At 41.1% G+C, this 23,307-nt stretch overlaps 1 protein-coding gene across 2 annotated transcripts in view; it reads right to left on the bottom strand.

Moving 5' to 3' along the window:
• Positions 1-455: 455 nt before the first annotated feature.
• LOC131225479 (probable 26S proteasome non-ATPase regulatory subunit 3) overlaps positions 456-23,307 on the bottom strand; it is a 42,248-nt gene continuing 19,396 nt past the window's right edge. For both annotated transcript variants that reach the window (XM_058221008.1, XM_058221007.1), the window contains exons 4-9: positions 4,692-4,829; positions 4,443-4,579; positions 2,702-2,756; positions 2,510-2,620; positions 1,696-1,935; positions 456-1,182 (exon numbers count right to left, since the gene is read on the bottom strand). In XM_058221008.1, the coding sequence (XP_058076991.1) occupies positions 667-1,182; positions 1,696-1,935; positions 2,510-2,620; positions 2,702-2,756; positions 4,443-4,579; positions 4,692-4,829 (1,197 nt within the window). In that variant the 3' untranslated portion in view covers positions 456-666. The remainder of the gene's footprint in view (positions 1,183-1,695; positions 1,936-2,509; positions 2,621-2,701; positions 2,757-4,442; positions 4,580-4,691; positions 4,830-23,307) is intronic.

The raw sequence follows: 23,307 nt of genomic DNA, 5'->3' as shown, positions 1-23,307 counted from the left end.
TGCAAAAGCCACACATGCCCTAGTATATACTCTGTCACTAGTGTTTGTGAGTAATTGATGCATTTATTCAAATCCATATACATGGTGCGAGTAATTTAAGTGAGGGATACGACTTTGTCTAATGAATGATCTTGGTTTGCAGGTTGCAGTTTGCAGGTCATCTGATCAAAATGGTTCCTTGGAGACAATATGAAAATGGTAACAATAAATTCGGATAGAAAAGTGGTTTAAATCAATGTGAATTGCTCGTGGCAGCCCAATGAAAATGGGAGAACCTAATCAACCTTCTGCATCGATGATCTGACCATCACGTCTCAAAGCACTGGGCATGCTAACAGTGAATTTGTTCCGCCCAGGGACAATGCAAACCTGGATCTCAAACAAACAAAGATTTATATATATATATATATATATATATATATATATATATAAAAGGAAAAACCCAATAAAAAACATAAAGAAAATTACACCAAATATGAAAAACCACAGAATAAATATGTATTACAAATGGATAATTCAATCAGGATTAGTCATAAATGGAAATTTATGGTGGTGATGATGACCACAGTGATGATAGCAGTGGCCTTCCCAAACCATCCTGCTTAGCTGAAGCAGATCATGGCTCTTCTTAAAAAATTTCTAAAGGAAAAGAACAAAATGTAACCATCAAAACTCATCATCATCTTCCTCCGCAATGTGCTTTGCAAGCTCCTGCTCCTGCTGCTGCCTCTCCCGCCTCTTCTCAGCACTCTCCTTCTCCTTCTTGTGGGAATTTGGGGGGAATCGCAATGCCCTCACGGCCTCATTGTGCATGTTCAGGCAGAACGCGATCCTCGAGTTGAACGCCAGCTGTGGTTCATTTGTCGAGTAGACGTCCCCAGTCTCCTTTGACACCATCCAACCGTTCTTGTGGTCCACCGTGGCATCAATCGCCCCATCTCTTATTGCCTTTGACACGATGCTCTCAGCGTCCGCTACAGGGTTGGTGGAATCCAGCCTCAACTTTTTGGCGACATCGGCCAGCGAAATGCGGGAATACGAAATGCTGATGTTGCGTAGCCCGGTCCTGATGACATTGTGGCGTAGCCTCACAATGAGGTTATGGGTCCTGTCAGTGCTGAAGGTGCTAGCAAACTTCTCTGCAACAGTACGAAAGAGCTCCAGGTCTCCAATTCGAACAGCCTAAATTTGGTCATATGTTACAGCAACCTCTTTTTAGAACTAGGAGGAATAAGATGGTCATTGACAAGAGATACGCATAGCATCATCAAGGTCTTCAGTTGACACACGTAGGCCAATGGTTTTGTGATCCAGACCACTGACCTGATGGCCCTCATCATGGAGGATCATGCCTCAACCATCACCCATATCAGAAGATCTTTTACTTTATTTCAGTTGAATGGGACCGTCAAGAGTTTTTCTTTAACCATCTTTTTGTGTGCAAGCCACCAATCAACGGATTAAGATTCTCTGATTATGACATTTCTTGTGGCATTGGTCATCCACCGATGCCTATTGGATCAAGGGTCCGGATCTCACCCAACCATGAGCCCAATTGTAAAAACTGAGAACCAGAAAACAATATACATATACTTGACCCATGGATCAGATAATTCCTTTAAAACTACAAGAGCAAATGCACATGAATGTGTTTGTGTGGGTGCAGAACTATTTTCCGGTTTCAAAACAACTCACATTAGTAAGCTCGAAGTAAGGCCTAAGAGCCTTCTTCATGCCATTCTGCACAAAAACAGTCCTCTCCGGGATCTCTCCCAGCAGTAAACGGACAATCACAGCCCACTTGTTGCATTGGATGCGGAAGCCCCGGGCTGCAACAGGGGCCTTGCGAGCCGCTTGCAAAAGACTCTCTTTTGCATCTGTATACTCCAACTGAATAGTCCTAATCTTCCCCAGGTAGAACAGGTACCTACAAAACTGTCAATGAGAAGAAAAGTCCCCCTTTAGCAGAACTGCGAACGATAAGCGCTCCAAACATACCACTAGCTGACTGGGTTCTAGTTTGTTTGCCGAATGCAGTCGCAGCTGCTTCCTGTTCCTTAAGTGGCAGAGACAGAGATCATGGCAATGCATTGCAGTAGAGGGAAATCCAAGATGAGGAATTATAGCCTGCAATCAGGATGCACACTATCCGTACAAGTGGAGCATCTGGCCCAGTGATCCAGACCTTTTATATAATGGGCCATACGGTGGAGACTATTTTCTGGGCTCCAATAATGAATGGGGGATTGCCCAAACATCCTTCCAGATTGGAAGATACACCCAGTTGTATGAACCGGGTGCATCAGGATACTTTGCACATCTTATGCATCAGCACGCACATCTTATGCATCAGCACCTTATAATTCCTCAGCCAAGACAGACGCAAATTCTAAGAAGAGTCTCACCATAAAACGGTGGGTGGAAGTGGCTCCAAGATAATTCCATAATCATAATATATCTAACAAAAGATGGAAAATAGTACGGCACTGCTGGTCAAAAGAGAGTTTACCTGTTGATTTGAGTGGGCTTCGAACCGAGGTGCCTTCGATCTCAGCTTCTCCGCCTGATCATATAAATTGTAATGAAGGTAATTGCGGAGTAGCAGGTTGAGAAGTGTTTCCTGCATCAGACCATCAATTATTGTAAGCAGCTTTTAAATCAATCACAGACATAAAAAAGGCCTTCTCAATAGGCTACAAACCTGGCCAAGTTCATCATGACGCAGTGTGGCCATCCGGTGCAACGCAAGGAGGTTCCTGGAATGAGCACAAATTTATGTTAGAAATACAACACAATATTAGTTAAAAGCTATGTAATGAGGACATGGTTGACATATGTCTGTCTCCATTTCTCTGACAGATGGATGGGCCCTACAAAAAAAAAGTACCTTCTATTTTTGAGTTACTTCTAGGCTTCTAGCACATACATAACAGAATTTTAGGTTGATTGCTATCATTATTGAAGGATTTCTTAACAAATAATTAAGTATGGGTTATTGTACTAATTTATAATTAATATGTTTGCACAGACATGCCAGCAAATCTGATGTTTAAAAGCCATCAGATCTGACACCCCACATGTCTGACAGCTACATATGTTGGCAGCCAACTCTCCACCTTTTTACCTGATTGGGGTGGGTAGGTGCGCAACCACAATATTTTTCAAATTTTGGCATTCTGCAGATACATTCTGGAAAATCATGCTGAAACAAAATACATAGTAGGGAAGAAAAACAATAAGAATATAAAATCATCAGAAAATGGGAGGCGGCAGGTTATTGAAATATCTAAGTCCTGAAAAAGAAAGATAGGCTTGTTGGACAAAGAATGCCACGAAAAATGGGTGAAGCTTGGGAAAGAGCTCAACAAGGCTATAATGCAGGATGAGATAGCTTAGAGACAAGGAGCCCTGTGGTTGAAGGAGGGTGACCAGAATAGTTTTTTTCCAGCAGTTAGCTAACTTTAAAAGATGAATCAATCTCATAAATAGGCTTTCCATTAACAGCCAGCTTTCAGAAGACAGGGAAGTAGTTAAACAGGAAGTAGTACAATTCTATGAGAAGCTGTATTCGAGCAAGATCATCGCCAGACCTCGATCATATGGTCTCCAGCTAATTCTATCTCGGGAGCTGAAGCAGTAGCTATTGAGGCCGTGTTCACAGAGAAAAGAGGTCAAGGATAACCATCAACATGGGGAAAGAGATTTGGAACTGGGTGGTTTCACAATGGGCTTCTTTCAGCATTGCTGGGAGATGATCAAAAAGGGTCTATTGGATTTTATTTTTTTCCTTTTAATACAAGTACGCTAGGTTGGAACCCAAGACCTCAATATAAGGCTTATATGGAAGTTCCTAACCAATTCGACAAAAGAACTAGGTTAAATAAGAGTATATGCACTTCCTTCATTTCCTGCACCCCAAGGAAGTTGGGAGCAATGGAGTAAGATTTCAGGCCGATTAGCCTCGTTGGAAGCATAAAAAAAAACCATCACCACAATGCTCACCAGCAACCAAAGCGTATAATGCCAAACTAGTTTCCCCCTTTCAAGGCACTTTTGTCAAACATAGGCAAATCCTCAACAGGATCCTTGCGGCCAATGAACACATTCACTCGAGGAAGATGGCGAAGTTGGCGGGATAAGTATGCAAGATTGACATGCCAAAAGCATATGATCACATCAAGTGGAACTTCTTGCTATATATGTGGCAGATGGACTCAAAGAAAGTAGTCCAGATGGATTAAGAGGTGTATCCTTCAAACAGCACTGATGATTTCTGAAAACATCAAGAGAATGATGTTTTGAGAATATCAGCAATATCTGTCACTATGCATGTGTTAGGTTGATGTCTCTGTCTATGTATGCATATGATGCTTCTTTTAGAAAGCCCTCTTAATTTTTGGGTGCATGTGTCTGTCTATGATAGTACGATGCACATGACTCACCCTCGAATTTCAGCAAGACTCTCTGTAAGCTCATAGCTGTACGAGTAGTAGAAGTACAGCCTAGATGCTAAAACATCAACAGTTCTTCTATTCAGGTTCTTCACACGAGCAATGCTTGCTGAGGAACAAGCTTTTGCCTGCAGAAAAAACAAGTCAAGTCCCAGTAAAAAGTAAAACAACATTGATCACACTCAGTTCTACGGTGGACAATATAAGAGTCACTGATGAAAGAACAGAGCTTCAACTCACCTCATTGTATCTCCTTTGGTCAATTAGAAATATCAACACAAGCAAGTAACAGTAGATTTCAAGCTCTGGCAGAGAATGCTTAGCAGGACCTTGAGTTGCAGAAGTTGCAGTATCAATTTCCATATCATGCTCATCTTCCTACAATCAGAATAATAACAGATACATCACTTACGTACACATTGCACCATGAATATTTTTTTTTAGGGCAACGAAGATTTTACTAAGAACCTGCAAACAAAGCGGAAAAGAATATGACAAGTTGAACCATGAATAAATAAAAATGTCAAGTTGAAACAGCAGAATATGACAAGTTTGGATCAGAATTTGAAAAGTGAAATGTAGTGTCATATGGTCCGAAATGCAGCGTTGGATCTGAATATGACAGGTGATGTCCTGAAGTTTTTATTTTCTCCAGTAAAGTCATCATTCATACTGTACAGTAGGGTCCCAGCCAAAACACACTACATGCACGCTAGGGCAACTAAACATTCTAGGTATCAAATGATGAACAAGAAATGCCACTTGTTAGTCAGGTATAGGTATAGATAGGCCTGGGTATCAGATTTGCTTGACACCCAAATACCATTGTACAAGAACAAATATTTTGGAATGTTTGTTATTAAAATATTTTCCAACATGACTGATCAAGAACTTTTTTTAGAATTGATTATTTTAATTATTTTATCAAAAATATATTTTCCAGCATACTTCTATAAATTTTAAAAAATGATTCTACACTTTTAATCATTTTTACTATAAAATAATCAGCTAGGGCTTGAGCCATATCCAATGGACACCATACCCATACTGATGCCATGTCCATTGTCCATATCCAATACAGATACTTGAAGGGATTTGAAGGATCAGGATTACCATAGATTTGAAGGTGTAGCAGGTAGCTGCAGATTATATCTCCTGCACACAAGATTCAACCCCTACCAAGGTTGATTGTCATTCTGAGGCATGGCACTTAACAGCATTGACAATTCTCCTTGGTTCTTTTGTGTTTAGACAACAACTTAAGAAAGAATGTGTTTATAAGCAAGAAAAATCAACCTAATTGCATTGAATAAAAAACCTAATTGCTTTATTTTCTGGGGAACAAGTGCTACATGATTTTTCTGATCCAAATCATGCCAAGCAAACTTGTTCGGCATTAGATCTAGGGACCTCAAGTCTCAACTATTTGCAAACTTCTCTTTACAGAAAACAAGTAGTAGTTAGGCTAAAGTACAGTGTCAGGCATGATTCTGTCATGTGAGTCATGTTTGGTAAAGATGTCTAGATGGGCTCCCTGCTATTCCCTGCAGCTAACAACTTGAGCATTCATTTCCACCGTTAGTCCAATGGTGGTACATTTGTGTGCCTCAGTACCAATTTAGGTCCTTGTGCTTGTGAGAACACATCTGCATTCTGCAAAGCTTCCTTTTGCCCACTTTGTTGCGGTTGCCATGAGATCGACCTTGAAATGTTGGTTGTGTATCAACGAGTCAGTTGATTATTGTGGCTCATAAGACTTATGTGTGCTTTAAGATATGGAGGATGGGCTCTAGCCCTTGTTGCTTCCTTTTATTTACTTGTAGCAAAAGATGACTTGGTTGGCGCAGTAGCGGGGGATGGGCTCTATGGTCATGAAAAGATCCCACCAGTAGTCATATACTTCTCCCAAAGATCAAGCCATGAATTTATTAGATAAAAGGTCAACAGGTGCTTAACGGGCTCACCTGGCACTGCATGCTCTAAATACGAATGGTTCACAAATTCTCCTTTGTGGTTAGCTTGAATTTATGTGCTAAGGTGTAGTGTTTGATCTTGTTGGCAATCGTGTGTCAGAGGGTTCGTGCTATTTTCTGTAACAAACTACCCAAGCATGACCTTTCATGTGTATGGGTGCTTTGTGCTTAGCAGTTTGTCCGGTATCTACACCTCCACAACCCAGCTTTGCTTGCTCACCATTTGGGGCATGCGTGTAACAGTTGGGCAGCATGGGTTTCAATACTTGGTGGAACCATGTTATCATGAGAGTGGTGTCAATTTGGGCTGGTGGTATGGCCAGTTCCAAAAGGCCAGTTAGTAGGAAGATTGATGTATGGTGGGCAGTTGACCATAAACCTTCCGCAATTAACCATTTAAATGCCAACCCAAAGTGGTAGGAGAAAGGTTAAGAAGATGACGATGAAGGTTTTATGTTCCATGAGGTGCTTGTCTCAGATGTGGAATAACTGAGCACTGCAACAAGGCAAGATTATTCAGTGATGATTGATGATGTAGCAAGGTTGGCACACCCATCATGCTGTTGTATTTCGTGGAAATGTACATATTTAGGAGAGTAGCCACATCCACGCTAGTATCTATCAAAATATATTGGAACTGCTCCTCACACTGCATCCAGAACTGGCAAGGACGCTATGGACTCTGAATCCGAAGGAACTAGAGAAAAGAGCCTCCTAACATCTAACATCGCTCTGAAATGGCGAGTACTATATTCCAAGAAGCTCAGGGATTGGTCGAGAAAGGGTTGAGGGCATTCTTCAAGAAGGTAACATCCGGTATGGGGTGGGAAAGGGGGACAGGTGCACTTCTAGTAAGTTGGGGTAGGCATCCAAAATTTCCATGTTTTATGAGGTGGTGTATAAAAAAGGGCGTACCAGTTGTCAAATGGCATAAGCGATCTCATGCAACCAAGGGGGCAGAGCGTGTATGCAGTCACATGTGCACATCCCCCAAAACTTTTTTTTTTTTTTTTTAAACAATGGAAAAATCAAGGAAAATGAAAATTTTATTTTTTAAAAAAAATTATAAGGTGGTGTATAAAAAAGGGCGTACCAGTTGTCAAATGGCATAAGCGATCTCATGCGACCAAGGGGGCTGTGCGTGTATGCAGTCGCATGTGCACACCCCCCAAAACTTCTTTTTTTAACAATGGAAAAATCAAGGAAAATGGAAAAATTATTATTAAAAAAAATATATAAAAATACTACTAGGGATTTTTATTTTTATTTTTAGTTTTACTACCAATTTCATTAAAAAATTGTTATATTTATACTAAAAAATGTGAAGGAAAAAAAAAAAACACAACAACATAGATGTTTTATTGATGAGAGTATTAGTGTGTGTGTGTGTGTGTGTGTGTGTGTGTGTGTGAGAGAGAGAGAGAGAGAGAGAGTGTTCGAGTTATCGGCGAAATGTTGATAATATCAACGATAATATCAGTGTCGTCAGCCCTGCGACACCGAAAACCCCTAAATTCGTTTCTCTTCCAGTTGTCAGCGAAATATCGGCGATTTTTTTGAGATGGGTGATATTATCGGAATATGCCATTTCGTACTCCGTTATCGACGAAATATCGGGAGATATTATCGGCGTCCGTCTGATATTGTCGGAATATCGACTGTAGCCACCAACCCCACGAGAAAATTGTAGCTACCTACCCCTCTTTTCTCTGATAAATATCGAAAATATCGGGAAAACAACTTCGTACCTGGTTAATCGGAAGTTGAAACCGGAGCTGGAAGAGGAGCTTCTCGATCGACAGAGCCGGTATGTGTACGCAAAACCCCTCTTTTCTCGCCATCTCCCCTCTTTAGCGTTTTTTTAATTTCTTCCTTCGAGCGAAAATCCCTCTCGCACTGGGAAATCAGATTTCACACCGAGCGAAAATCGCTCTCGCACCAGGAAATCGGATTTCGCCGAGCGAAAATCCCTCTCGCGGTGAGGAGTTCGCGCCCTGCGAATGCGAAAAACCTCTCACCCTAGGAGGTAAATCCGACGGAATGCAGACTGAGGAGTACGCTCTTATCGTACTGACTAAACTCAGTTGGGCCCACTTTGAATGTATGTGTGGTCTATCTAAGTTGTCCATCCGTTTTTCCATCTAATTCAAGAGGATGAGCCCAAAATTTAAGCATATCCAAAACTTCTGTGGCCCCCAAGAATTTTTCAACAGTAGACGTGTAATTCAACTATTTCCTGCGGTGTGGTCTAGCCATGATGTATGTGGGCCCCACCATGATGTATGTGTATTATCCACTTCGTTCATCCAGTTTTAAAGATCATTTTAGGGCTTTATCCCAAAAACGAGATGGATAAAAATATCAAGTGGACCACACCATAGGAAAATAATAGTAATTGGATATCCATCATTTAAATCCTCCTAAGGCCCACTATACTGTTTATTTGACATCCAATCTGTTAATTAGGTCATACAGACCCAGACTAAGGGAAAAAACAAAGATCAGGTTGTTCCAAAACCTTTATGGCCCTCAAAAAGTTTTGAATGGTCAAAGTTCATTCAACACTGTTTCTTCTAATGTGATCCAATTGAGATTGGGATATACCTGTTTTTTTTTTTTTTTTTCATACCATAAAATTATCTATAAAAATAGATGGACGGCATAGATGAAACACATACCTCGTGGTGGGGCCCACAGAGCACGACAGGGGAGTAGCCCATCCGTTTCCAAAGCTCAAGTGAGTCGTACTATAAAATGTGGTCAGGGAAATTCCTACCGTTGAAACCTTCCTAGGGTTCAACAGTGATGTTTAGATGCCATCCGTACCGTTAAGAACGTCATTACTATTGGGATGAACTCAAAACAAAAATATTAGCTGAATCAAAACTTTTGTGGCCCCACGAATATTTCAACTGTGGACGTTTAATTATCACATTTTAGGCTCACGTGAGCTTTAGATACGGTTCATTTTTTGCATCATGTCCTAAAATGAACTCACAAAACGGATGGACGGGGAGGATTCTTCACAAACATCACAATGGGCCCCACTTGAGCATGCAGCGCAGGAAGGAAATTCGAGTCCTGCGCTGCTGTTGAAAGGGGCATGGATTGGAGGTGGTTTGCCTACTAAGCATAGCACTGAGTAAACTCTGTGGGGTCCACCGTGATTTATGTATTTTATCCAGTCTGTCCATCCATTTTACAAGATAATTTTAGGGCCTTATATCAAAACCGAACAATATACAAGGCTAAAATGGACCACACCACAGGAAACAGTGTGAATTGAAGTTATACCGTTGAAAAATTCTTGGGGGCCACGGAAGTTTTGGATCAAGATTATATTTGCTTTTTTCCGTCCATCCATGTTTTTTTGATCTTATGAACAATTTGGATGAAAAATAAACATCACTTTGGGGCATAGAAAGGTTTCAACAGTGGAAATCATTATTTCCAATGTTTCCTGTGGTATGGTCCACTTGAGATTTGTATAAGCTTCAATTTTGAGCTCAACGCCTAAAATGAGATGGAAAAACGTATGGAAGGTGTGTATAAACCACATAAATTCACAGTGGGCCCAACTGAGTTTACTCAGTACAATAAGAGCGTACGCAGTACGCAATTGGATTTGGGTTGGATTGGCTACTGACCAGAGCCGTAGCCAAAAGAAATGATCTGGCTACGACCCCTGCCACCCGCCAATGGCTGGTGGTCGGTGCTCTGTGGGCCCCACCATGATGAATGTGTTTCATCCATGCCGTCCATCTATTTTCCTACATCATTTTAGAAAATGATACTAGAACTGAGGTATATAACAGTCTCAGGTGGACCACATTATCGGAAACAGTGTTGAATAAACTTCAACCATTAAAAACTTTTTAAGGGCCATAAAAGTTTTGGATCAAGCTTATCTTTGTTTTTTCCCTTTATCTAGATCTGTATGACCTAATCAACAGATTGGATGTCAAATAAACAGTACATCCGTCCTTAGGAGGATTTTAATGGTGGATATCCAATCACTATTATTTTCCTGTGGTGTGGTCCACCTGAGATTTATATTCCTATCATTTTTGGTATAAAGCCCTAAAATGGTCTGTAAAAATGGATGAACGGAATGGATGAAACATATACATCATGGTGGGGCCCACAGAGCACCGACCACCACCATAGAAAACAGTGGGGACAGTGACGTCCAGCATTCAAAACTTCTTAGGGGCCACTGAAGTTTCTGATCAAGCTGATATTTTTATTTTCACTTCATTTATCTCGATGTTAACTTATGTATAGGTTGGATCTCAAAAATACATCACAGTGGACCCTATAAATATTTCAACGGTGGGTGTGATTGCTCCCACGGTTTTCTGTGGTGGATCCACTTTAACTTTAGATCTACCCGTTGCTCCATGTGGCTTTCATGCACATGCATTCATAAAGTAAAATCCAACCCGTCCATCCTATGAAACTGTGATTTTTACTCCCAATTCCCAAAAAATCAGGATGATTAGTTAATTAAATGGGCTACACCAGAGGGAATAAGTTGGGAGATAACGTCCACCATTTATTCACATGGACCCATCATATTGTATATATAAATCATAGTAGGCCCCATAAAGTTTACTCAGTATGCAATCTGCAGACTCTTTCCTCAATTGTAATTTATGTGAAAATTTGATTTGATCTAACATCTTAGCCCTTGAAATGATTTGCGCTTATTACACTGAATACGAGCCGGTGCACTTTTTTTTTGTCCATTATTGCAAATTTGCATACTACTAGGGAGCAAAATGTCGTCTGGATCGGGAAAAAGAGGAGCAAGGGACATTGGGTGGAAACATAGACGGCCAGTGGAGGGGAATAAATATGGAGCCATATGCAACTATTGTGGCCAAGTGATACGGAGTGGGGGAGTGTCTAGGCTAAAGGAACATTTGGCAGGGGGATACAAGAATGTGAAAGACTGTCCAAGTGTAACAAGGCCAGTGAGAGGGGAGATGAAAAGAGTGTTGAATGAAGTGAAGTCACGCATGCTGCAGCAAAAGGATTGGGAGAGGGATATGAGGGAGGAGTTACGAGGCACTGGACGGGGCTTAGGTGTTATCGATGATCACGATGATGACGACAATGAGGGGATCGTGTACCCCGATGATTGTGTTATGGCTCGAGAAAGGAGTGATTTTAGACAAGTGATTCGTGAGTCTCGGGCTTCAGAGTAGGGGGGGGGGAGCAAAGAAGACGGATTGATGAGAGTAGGCCGTCGTTTGGGATGTCCCAACAAGAGGCTGGTGGGAGCAGCAGACGATTTGAGGGAGGCAGCGGGCATGGCCTACAACGCACGCAAAGCGCTCGTGTCCCAGATGCACCCATCGCAGGCGTTAATAAAAAAAGATTAAAAAATATGTGGAGCAAGGGGCTCAGGGAGAAAGTGGGTGGCGCTATATCTAGGTGGTTCATCTCGATCCATGTACCAGCAAAATGCAGCAGCCAGTCCTCACTTCAAAAATATGATTGAGGAGGTGCAGTGTGCTCGGCCCGGTGTGAAGCCTCCCACGCCACATGAGATTCTTGGCGTCTACCTCGATCAGGAGTACAAGGAAATGCAGGCTTGGGTACGTGAACTCAAGCCGAACTTGAAACAGTATGGGGTAACAATCATGTGTGATAGGTGGATAGGACCTACGAAATTGTCCATTACCAATTTCATGGTGTACTGTAGAGGACAACCGGTTTTCCTCAAATCCATTGATGCATCGGCCAGAATAAAAGATCACGAATACATATATGCTCTCCTGAAAGGAGTGATTAGAGATGTTGGGTCCCAAAATGTTGTCCAAGTTGTGACGGACAATGGCAGTGCATTCGTTAAGGCGGGGAAGAAATTGATGACGAAGTTCAATCTCTATTGAACCCCGTGTGCGGCACACTGCATTGATTTAATGCTCGAGGAGATAGGCCAAAGGGATTCTATCAGGAAAACCATCCAGGATGCGAGGAAAGTGACAAACTTTATATATAATCACTCATGGTTGTTGGCTGCAATGCGTGAGTGTTGTGGAGGGGACATCGTTAGACCAGGCACGACATGATTCGCCACGAACTTCATTGCACTCGACAGCTTATACAGGCACCGCGTGGGTCTTAGAAATTTTTTCAAATCCGAGAGATACATGGAGTGGAATCAGAGGAAGACTGAGGGTGCAAAGACCCGTTCGAATATAGTGCTTTCCGATACCTTCTGTGATAAAGTTCACAATGTCGTTTCCTTCCTGCATCCGATGTACAAGGTCCTCTGAGCCATAGATAATGAGATGTGGCCTTCGATGGGGTCAATGTATGAGCTTATGAGATTATGAGACGGGGGATAATGACTGCAATCCCCACTTCGTATCAGTGGGTGATCAATATCATCGATCGTCGATGGACTAGGACTCTCGAGCATCCACTCCACCAAGCTGGTAAGTTTGTTGATACAACTGAGTACTTTAAGCACCACTTCTGTTTGCATGTTAATACAACTGAGTAACTAATATTTGGGTTTCAACATACTACCTGAATCCCAAATTTCATTATAAACGTCGGCTCCATGAGAATCAAGATTTGACGATGGCCGTTCACGAGGCGTTCGAACGATTGTTCCTAGAATCAACAGCGCAAGCAGATTTCGGTAACCAGTTAATGCAATAAAATTTCTTCCTTATAGCCTCTAGAAATATGGGTGATTAAAAATAATAACCTGTGAATCCGTGTTTACAGTTGTTGCGGTTTAGGGATGCGAAGGGTACGTTCTCATCTGCACTAGCAAAAGCATCGATTGAAACGATGATGCCATGTGAGTATGGTAACATAATTAGGTAATTGCATTTTTCATTTAAACTTCAAACTAAAACAAGCTCCTCATGGATATATAGGTGAGTGGTGGGCGATGTACGGAGTCGACACGCCCGCACTGCCGTTATTGGCAGTCCGTGTTCTCACCGTGTGAGAGGAATTGGAGCACATGGTCACTCATACACACCAGCAAGAGGAACAGACTAGCATATGAGAAGCTGCAAAAGCTCGTTTACTGCCATTACAATATGAAGTTAAGAGAGAGGCAGTTGCGGGTAGACCGAGACATGGAGGAAAATCAAGACCCGTTAGACCTGTTGTCTGTAGGTAACATGGTACAGATAGGTGATGATGATGAGGACCCACTTTATGAGTGGGTCAAATCAGCTGATTTAGATGATGCGGAGGGAGGCCCTACTCCACAGGTAGCCGAGGGAGCAACGGCTCTGGGTATCAATGTTGATCAGGTAGTAGAGGAACAGAAGGCGGATACAGACTCCTTTGATCCTTTGATGAGGAGTTCGGCACGTTCCAATGAGGGTGAGAAAGCATCTTCACGGCCCCCTCTTCATCATTAAGTCGTAGTGAGTGATGATGATGATGAGACTAACCCCCACTTGACACTAGTCCTGGGGACGACGACGACGACGATGACGACGGTGATGAGGGAGGGGACAAAGGCACTAACACTAGTATAGGTGGTACTAGTGGGGGTGGGGGTGACAGTGGTGGGGTACACGACAGCTCAGAGCCAACGATCCATTGGCCAGTTCACTGAGGAGCAAAGCTTTGACCAAGCCACTCAGGACGAGGATCATGGATCTCGTCCACCATCCAGGGCGAGATCATCAGAGCCCAGATATATGTTCGAGCGTTGTTCAAAGAAAAAAGCCGGACACGCCGCGGCTGATGCTCTCACACGCAGCTTGTCATCTATGGACATAAGTTCAGATCAGGGGAGCTCCACCTCTATCCCACCTTATGCTCATAGGGGATATCACGGGTATGGCCATGGCAGCTCTGACATTCAGTCACGCTCTTCTACCCATGGGTACAAGCAGCCGGAAGATAGTTCTTCGAGTCATGACCCTTTGACAGGAGGATATTCGGGGTACCCGTATGACTGGCAGCAATACTATTAAGGAGTCGGGGTTGGACTTGATCTATTCCCTCAGTACCCTGCTCAGGAAATGCCGTCGATGTATGTCACGCAATTCCCACGTCTAGGTGTACTTGTACAGTTTGGGGAGGATGACTATCAGAGGTACATAAGAGAGTTCCTCAATTGGTATGAGCAGAGGATGACCTGGGAATAGTACTGTCAATATGTTGGGCAACAGTACTACTCTCAACTGCCACGGGATCCGGACAATGATTACAAGCCACCTCGTCACTCTATGTGGGGATGAAACATGGCTAGAAATGTGTATTTTTTTCAATTCATTTACTTTTGCATGTTTTAATTGTTGTAAGCTTGCATTTGTATTATATAAACTAATTTTGGTTACTATTTGAGTGATTTCTTACGACAACGCATACTTTTTGGCCCCCATTAAATTGAAACTTCTAATTTAATGCATTCTTTTTGCAAAATTTTCATTCCTGAATATGTAAATATGTGTATTTAGGCATGTCCTGAAGTTTCACTGAAAAATTCCACCATTTTCCCCATATTTCTCCTTTTTTCCCAGCATTTCCGGTTATCGGCGATATTATCGGCGATAACGATATTAATCTTCATCTCCGGCCAGCGAAACTTGTAGCGATACCGACAACTTGAACACTGGAGAGAGAGAGAGAGAGAGAGAGAGAGAGAGAGAGAGAAGAAAGAAGTATTGAGCGAGAGAGAATAAGAAAGTATGAGTTTAGAGAGAGTGATAATATTAGAGTGAGTGAGAGAAAGAGTGACTATCTATACGCAAAATGGGAGAGAAAGGAAGCAAAATGTTTTTTTTTTCTTTTTAAGTCCACATGAGCATAATCACATAATTATGGCTTATGCCATCACATACTTCTTTGTTCGATCATATAACGCCCAATGGTACAAAACCGGCATGTGCCACTAATATGGCAGATGCAGTCCACGGTCTCCAAATGGCATATGCGATTGCATAATCACTTATGCAATCGCATATGACACTAGTACCCGTGAAGGAATCCATCAAAATATTCAGTTGATAGATGGTTTGAACTTCATTGCATGAACCTTTTGCCCAAGTGTGGCTCCCACTTCAAATCTCACTTTGGACTAGCAATCCTGTTCCCACTTCCCAAACTGTTTAGACTTGGTAACATTCTGGAAAGTGGCTCATTCTCCTCCATGTCCTTTTTCCTCCGATTTCAGTAAGGTTTGGGGCAATGTTCGAAGTATCGGTATCGCTACAAGTTTCGTTCGCTGGAGTTATGGAAACAATATCACCAATAATATCGTTGATAACTGGAAATGCGGGAAAACATTGGGAAAACGGTAGAATTTTCAGTGTAACTTCAAGAGATACTAAAATATACATATGAATATTTAGGAATAAAAATTTGCAAAAAAATAAAAAAATAAAAAAATTGTATACATAATAAGTTTTCATTTAATGGAGGCTTAAAATCATGTGTTGTCGTAAGAAACAGTCTAAACATCCCATCTAACTATCCAATCATCCATCCAAAAATCCATCGGAATTATAGCATATCGACAACTCACGATATTTAATCAAGAAATCATCAACAACTGAAAAGGAAATGAAAGATTGTGGTCTTGATATCGCCCACGTTGCGATAACGATGGCATTGAGATATTATCAATATTAGCAACGATAAATTGAAAATTGCATGCAACAATGTGCTCATAATTGAAATAGATTTTTTTTTTCCTTAATAAACAAACTTTCTGTGATATCTCTATGTTGACGATATTATTGACGATACAATACACTTGTGATACAAGCGTCACGGGGTCACCTAGAATGTAACAGTGAAAACATATTGGCAAGACATTGGCAATACAAACGATGCCTGAAATTTACACAACTGAAAATATTGGTGATATTGATACGTTAGCGATACTTGGTACAATGTTGATGCCTGGAATTTCTAATACTATCGGTGTTATTGGTATCGCTAGCAATGTTATTGGTACCGCCAACGTAGAGATAACGATAATATCAGAGATATTTCAATAATATAGGAGATAATTTAAATAACTTTGGGGCAAATCCCCCTTGAGGCTTGTCGGGTGTATATGTGCCCCCTAGACTATAATCTTCCATGTGGACTATATTTTTCTCTCAACAACATAATTTTATTAAAAGCGCCCGCCGGGCAAAAGTTACAACGAGTCAACTTGATCATACAAATGCCCATCAAGATAATGGACAAAAGCTCAAGCGAGAAGAAAAACAAATGCCCTAATACCTGGAGGAGGAATATCCTTGCCTCCAACCTTCTAAAAATTGGATCCACTCCCTGATAAGGTCAGATTTTGATACATAAAATAATGCCCCAATTACTGATGACATTTTCACCTTGAACACAATCTTCCATACACTCAGATATTTTATCCTCAAAGATTCTAGAATACATTTCCTTCCAAATCCCCAATAGAATTGCATACAAGAACACTTTCCATAGAGTTTTCCTCTAGTACCGAAAGGACCGCTATTCCGGCTAATCAATAAGCACAAAGAGCCCGAGAGGACCCAAAAGATATTGAAGAGGTGCATAAAGGCCTGCCAAATCAAGGATGCCATCTTACAATTAAGAAAGAGGTGGTTGATAGACTCGGCATCCGTATAACACATACTTATAAAAATTTGCAATTGACTAGTTCCTCTAAAGCTCAGTTGTTAATATTTTGCAATTGTTTGTCATCGCCACCCATCAGAAATCCTCTACACGGGGAGTGTCTACCCCTACACTTTGGCATAAGGTGGTTTTGGGCAAACCATTGCGCATAACTTCAATTGAAAACTTTTGGACGAAAACAAGCCATGAGAAGCCCAGACCCAAACGTAATCATCAACATCAGGTGGAACAAGAGCAAACTCGTTAAGAAGAGAAGGTCCACAACCATGGGGATCTCATGGTCTAAAGATGGCATGCCGCTTTACCTTTCGCTACCTCATAGGAGTCTTTAACAAGAATATTCTTTCTCGATAAAAAGATTAGCCTAGGAAACCTAGAGGATAGAAAAGAGTCATCCAACCACTTGTCTTCCTAGAAACGAATCCTCCCAACACTTCCAACTTTGTATCTAATGCCCGCCAAGAATACTTGACCATTCCTTTCAATTTTCACCAAACTTTAAGATTGCTTTCCAAATAAATGATCCATTTCTATGACCTATCGTACCTAGAACCCAGCCCCTCTTACACTCCTCTTATTTAGATGCAATTAGTTTCATCCAAACAGCATTTTGCTCTTTTCTAAATATCGACCACCAATTCGCAAGGAGTGCCCAATTCTGATGGATTATCTAATCGATCCCAAAAACACCGTCTTCATTTGTCTTTTGAACATCTTTTCAACTTACACGATGATATCTAAAACCCTCGTAGTGACCCTCCCACAAGAAGTCTTGATGAGGACATCGGACCATCATATAGGGTCTACCAGAGGAGGAAGAGGGCCCAGACGACAATCCTAGTTTCGTTACAGATGGATGACATCCATATGAGGCAGAGCGAGCCACTTTGAAGACCCCACATGCATGCATCATGCATCCGGAAGACCCCATACTGGGAAGATGCATGTGGGTTTCTATTATAGGAGCATTCGACCATTGGATTGCGACCATTAGCCCATCTAACCCTCATATCATCATCTGCAGGCCATCAAACCGCTGGTCCACTCAAATTTTGGACCACATGGGTCCCTAGTTGTAGGCATTTTTATTTTTACTTTATGTTAAACGTGATTGATGGTTTGAATTAGGATTTGATGATTTAGATTCATTATTTTTGAGTTTGCACATTTTTTACTACTAAGGGCATTATTGTAAATTTTGTTCTTCTTTTCTCTTTTCCTTCCTGCATGAAATTTGCAAGCGAAGATCTAGACTCTCCAGGAATTTAAGAGAATGTGTGAAGCCTCGAGGGTAATCCTCATGATGGGGACATCAGAGGACCTACTCGAGTGTATCAAAGATGGAGACGATCACCCACATCGGCATAACTTTCTTTGTTGATGGGAGACGAGTTTCAGATGGGGCCGGCCAGGCCATTTTGAAGACCTCACATGCATTGGACGTGCATCAGAAAGACCCCACCTTGGGATGATCTATGTGGGCTACTTAGGAGACTATTTTAGTCATAAGATTTCTATTTTGTGTCGATCCAACCATTAGATCTTGTCGATCAGGACATCGGGCCATCAGATCTTTTAAATATGGGCCCCTTGGACTCTGATCTTGCTTTCTTTATTGTTTTTGGTATTTTTAGGAATAATTTGATGGTTGAGATTGATAATATATGTCTTAGTTTTCTTATTTTGGACGATGGGCCACTTTACTTAAGTGAGTGGCATACTTGTAATTATGCTAGATTTTAATTCCGAATTTTTATTATAAAAGCACAGGGAGGGTGGAGTTCCAACCCTATTGGTGTTATTGAGAAGAAGAAGAAAAAAAAAGAGAAGAGTTCTCTTGTGTGAAGGAATTTTTCTCCTTATTTTCTAGGATTTTTTTATTATAAAAAAAAAATAAAAAATAAAAAAAAAACAAAAAAAAAAAACCTCCCTTCCAATTAAATTGTGGAAGGGTAGAAGCTTGTTTGGTGGTGGATTCCCCAAGGTATTTTTCGTCTTACATCCTTCCACTTTCTTCGTCGAAAGGTATTATTCGTTTTCTCGTCTTCTTTTTTTCGTTCCCATTACAACCTTCTAAACCCTAGATCTTCAATTTCTTATTTTCCCTAATTTCTAAAAACCCTAATTCCAAAATCATCAATTCCCAAGAACCCTAATTCTCCTAATTTCAGATTTTCCCCTTCCTAACCCTTAATCATAAAACCTACAAATTTGTCCATTGAGCATGGAATGTGCCTATGCTAAATTGGAAGTTTTATCCTTCCATTGGTCCTAGTTTTAATTTATTTATATGATTTCTTAGAATGCGGGCATGTGATTTAGGTTAAATTAGATTTTATTTCCTATTGTTTACTCTTAATTACTTGGTAGGTTAGCATCTTTTGTTAATTGAATTACTTAATGGACTCTTTCATAATCTCCACATTGCATGTTAGATCATGCGTCCTGCATCAAATTTGGTATCAGAGCATAGGTTTAGCATAAGATTTTTGTTTTGCATCTAGGTTAGATTCACATCTAGGGTTAGTAGACTATTCACTACATATAGAATCATATTGCTGATTTTTTTTTTTTTTGGAGTACCATATTCTGAATTTTCAGCTAGTGTTTCCACTTATACCATTGCTGAATTTTCAGCATAGAAATGTCAAGGTATCACATTGCTGAATTTTCACTTTGGCACCCTTAGATTACTACCCTGCTGAATTTTCAACATAATATTTGAGGATAGCGACTTGCTGATTTTTTTTTTGTTAGTGTGTCTAGCGTGATCTCTAGGTTAGTACTATCACTGTCATCACATTGTCCTAGGACCTAGGGTTTCCTTTAGAGTGTCCTTGTCTATGCCCACTCGTTCAAGACATGATTTTGGCCTAAATCCCACTATGAATCTAGAGCAGATTGATGAGGCCTTTAACGCTATCAACAACCATCTAACAGCTATTGAAGCGCACAATAGGACTACCACAACTCAATTGATCGTGATCAATGCACGCATCAATCGGCTTGAAGCCTCCCTTTAGGCAAAACCCAACACATGGGAAGATGTCCAATCAAAAGTCAAGGATTAAGTTGAGACTACGTCACTTGCAATTATTAGCCGCGTCTTAAGCCAAATTGTAGAAAGTGATGATTGGCGCAGGGATTCAATTTTCCACACTTATACTAAGTGTGGTGGCAAAAACTGCAAGGTGATCATTGATAGTGGCAGTTGCAGCAATGCGATATCTGCTCGCACCATGGACTGCTTAGGTATGCAAGTCGTTCATCACCCTCAGCCCTATCGAGTCTCATGGGTTGATGCATCTTCAATTCTGGTTTCTCAGCGTTGCCGTATTCCCATTCAATTTTGTTCCTATACGGACATGTTGTGGTGTGATGTTTTGCCTATGGATATATGCCACATCATTTTGGGCAGGCCTTGGTTGTATGACATGGACACAACACTATTCGGTCGCTCGAATACGTGTTCGATTCTGTATGGAGGCAAAAGGATTGTCTTGAAGTCTCTCCCACCCAAAAGCATCCCTAAAAAGGAGGACATCAAGACATGTGGTCCCGAAGATGTGACGAAACTCCAGCTTGAGTCTCTTCCTATAGTTAATGCCAAAGAGTCTGAAAGAGAAACTAAAACTGATTTGACGGTGTATGCACAAGTGGCAAGTGAGGTCACACCTAAGATTATTATGGAGATGTCACCTGACGTTACACCCAAGGTTAGTGTAGAGTTACCATCTAAGGTGAGTCCGGTATTGGAGGAGTCCGGTGTTGTTATTCCAGAGGACATACCGGATGAGCTTATACCCGTGCGAGACATTCACACATTGACTCTACCAAACCTTCATCACGATCAAATGAGTCCTGGGGAGGATATGGATAGACAAGTAGATGAGCCTAGGACCCCTATAGATTGTATACCCATGTCTGTGTTCCACAGCCCTTCAAAGTTTGCATATGTATCTGCACAACACACGCATGACTTGCATGTGGAGACTAGAAAAAGAGTCAATATAAGTAATGAAACATACAAAATGATTGCTGACTCACACCATAGGTTTAAAGAGTTTGTTATGAGTGATGAAGTCGTGATTAAAATACATCCAAAAAGGTTTCCACAGAGAACCATAAAAAAATTACAAGCCTGTAACGCTGGACCATATAAAATCTTGAAAAGACTGGGTTCGAATGCTTACTTGATAGATCTTCCACCTAAGATGGGTATCAGTTCCACATTTAATGTGGAATCTTGTACCATTTCATGGACATTCCCCTAACCCTCACATGAACTTGGATAATGATGCCCTTAACCTGTCTCAAAACCCATGGCCATTACCTGACCCATCTTTTCAACCTTTACCATTCGTACCATCCATACCTATGAGAAGAGAGGAGATGGAGGATATCTTAGATGAAGAAGCGGTTTCCACATGACATAGTGGTTACTAGTACCTAGTCAAGTGGAAAGACAGACCAAAATCACACAGTACATGGATCACATAGTCAGAGCTTCATCGATGAGACTTGGATCTCCTCGAGCATCACTGGCTCACTACAGCTTTATTTCACTAGAAGCGAAATCTCTTCAGCCGAGGGGAATTGATGGGGACATCAAAAGACCTACTCGAGTGTACCAGAGACGGACATGATCACCCACATCGGCACAACTTTCTTTGTGGATGGGAGACCGAGTTTCAGATGGGGCCCGCTGGGCCATTTTGAAGACCCCACATGCATTGGACGTGCATCAGGAAGACCCCACCTTGGGATGATGCATGTGGGCTGCTTAGGAGACTATTTTAGTCATAGGATTTCTATTTCGTGTCGATCCAACCGTTGGATCTTGTCGATCAGGACATCAACCCCACATAGCGATTGCTAGGAGTACCTTGTCGAGTGGAAAGGCAGACCAAAATCAGACAATACGTGGATCACATAGTCAGAGTTCATCGACGAGACCCGGATCTCCTCGAGCATCACTGCAATTTTATTTCACCAGAGGCGAAATCTCCTCAGCCGAGGGGAATTGATGGGGACATCAGAGGACCTACTCGAGTGTACCAGAGACAGATGATCACTCGCATCGGCACAACTTTCTTTGTGGATGGGAGACGAGTTTCAGATGGGGCCCGCCGGGCCATTTCGAAGACCTCACATACATTGGACGTGCATCAAGAAGACCCCACCTTGGGATGATGTATGTGGGCTACTTAGGAGACTATTTTAGTCATATGATTTCTATTTCGAATCGATCCGACCGTTGGATCTTGTCGATTAGGCCATCGGGCCACTAAATCTTTTAGATATAGGCCCCTTGGACTTTGATCTTACTTTCTTTATGGTTTTTAGTATTTTTAGGAGTTATTTGATGGTTGAGATTGATAATATATGTTTTAGTTTTCTTATTTTAGACGATGGGACACTTTACTTAAGTGAGTAGCATAGTTGTAATTGTGCTGGATTTTAATTCCGAATTTTTATTATAAAAGCACAGGGAGGGTGGAGTTCCAACCCTAGTGGTGTTGTTGAGAAGGGAAAAAAAAAGAAGAAGAGTGGAGCTCTCTTATGTGAAGGAATTTTTCTCCTTATTTTCTAGGGTTTTTTATTTTTAAATAAATTTAAAAAAAAAAAAAAAAAAAAAAACCCTCCATTCCAATTAAATTGTGGAAGGGTAGAAGTTTGTTTGGTGGTAGATTCCCCAAGGTATTCTTCGTCTTGCATCCTTCCTCTTTCTTCTTTGAAAAGTATTCTTCTTCTTCTCTTGTCTTCCTCTTTTCATTCACATTACAATTTTCTAAACCCTAGATCTTCAACTTATTATTTTCCCTAATTTCTAAAAACCCTAATTCCAAAATCCCTAATTCCTAGGAACTATAATTCTCCTAATTTCATATTTTCCCCTTCCTAACCCTAATCATAAAACCTACATATCTATCCCTTTAGCGTGGAACATGCCTATGCTAAATTGAACGCTTTATCATTCCATCAGTCCTAGACTCCTAGTTTTAATTGATTTATATGATTTCTTAGAATGCGGGCATGTGATTTAGGTTAAATTAGATTTTATTTCCTATTGTTTACTTTTAATTACTTGGTAGGTTAGCATCTTTTGTTAATTGAATTACTTTATGGACTCTTTCATAATCTCCACATTGCATTTTAGCATTAAATCATGTGTCTTGCTTCACCTCATCTATGATCTATCCCTTCTTCTTCAAAGGTAAGTCCCAATCTTTCTCTCTCTTCCTATTCAAACCTTAAACCCCATC

The sequence above is a fragment of the Magnolia sinica genome, chromosome 14 (assembly GCF_029962835.1).
Source record: "Magnolia sinica isolate HGM2019 chromosome 14, MsV1, whole genome shotgun sequence".
Classification (NCBI taxonomy): Eukaryota; Viridiplantae; Streptophyta; class Magnoliopsida; order Magnoliales; family Magnoliaceae; genus Magnolia; species Magnolia sinica.
The sequence above is the reverse complement of the archived record's forward strand: the minus strand, read 5'-3'. Positions and strand labels throughout refer to the sequence as shown.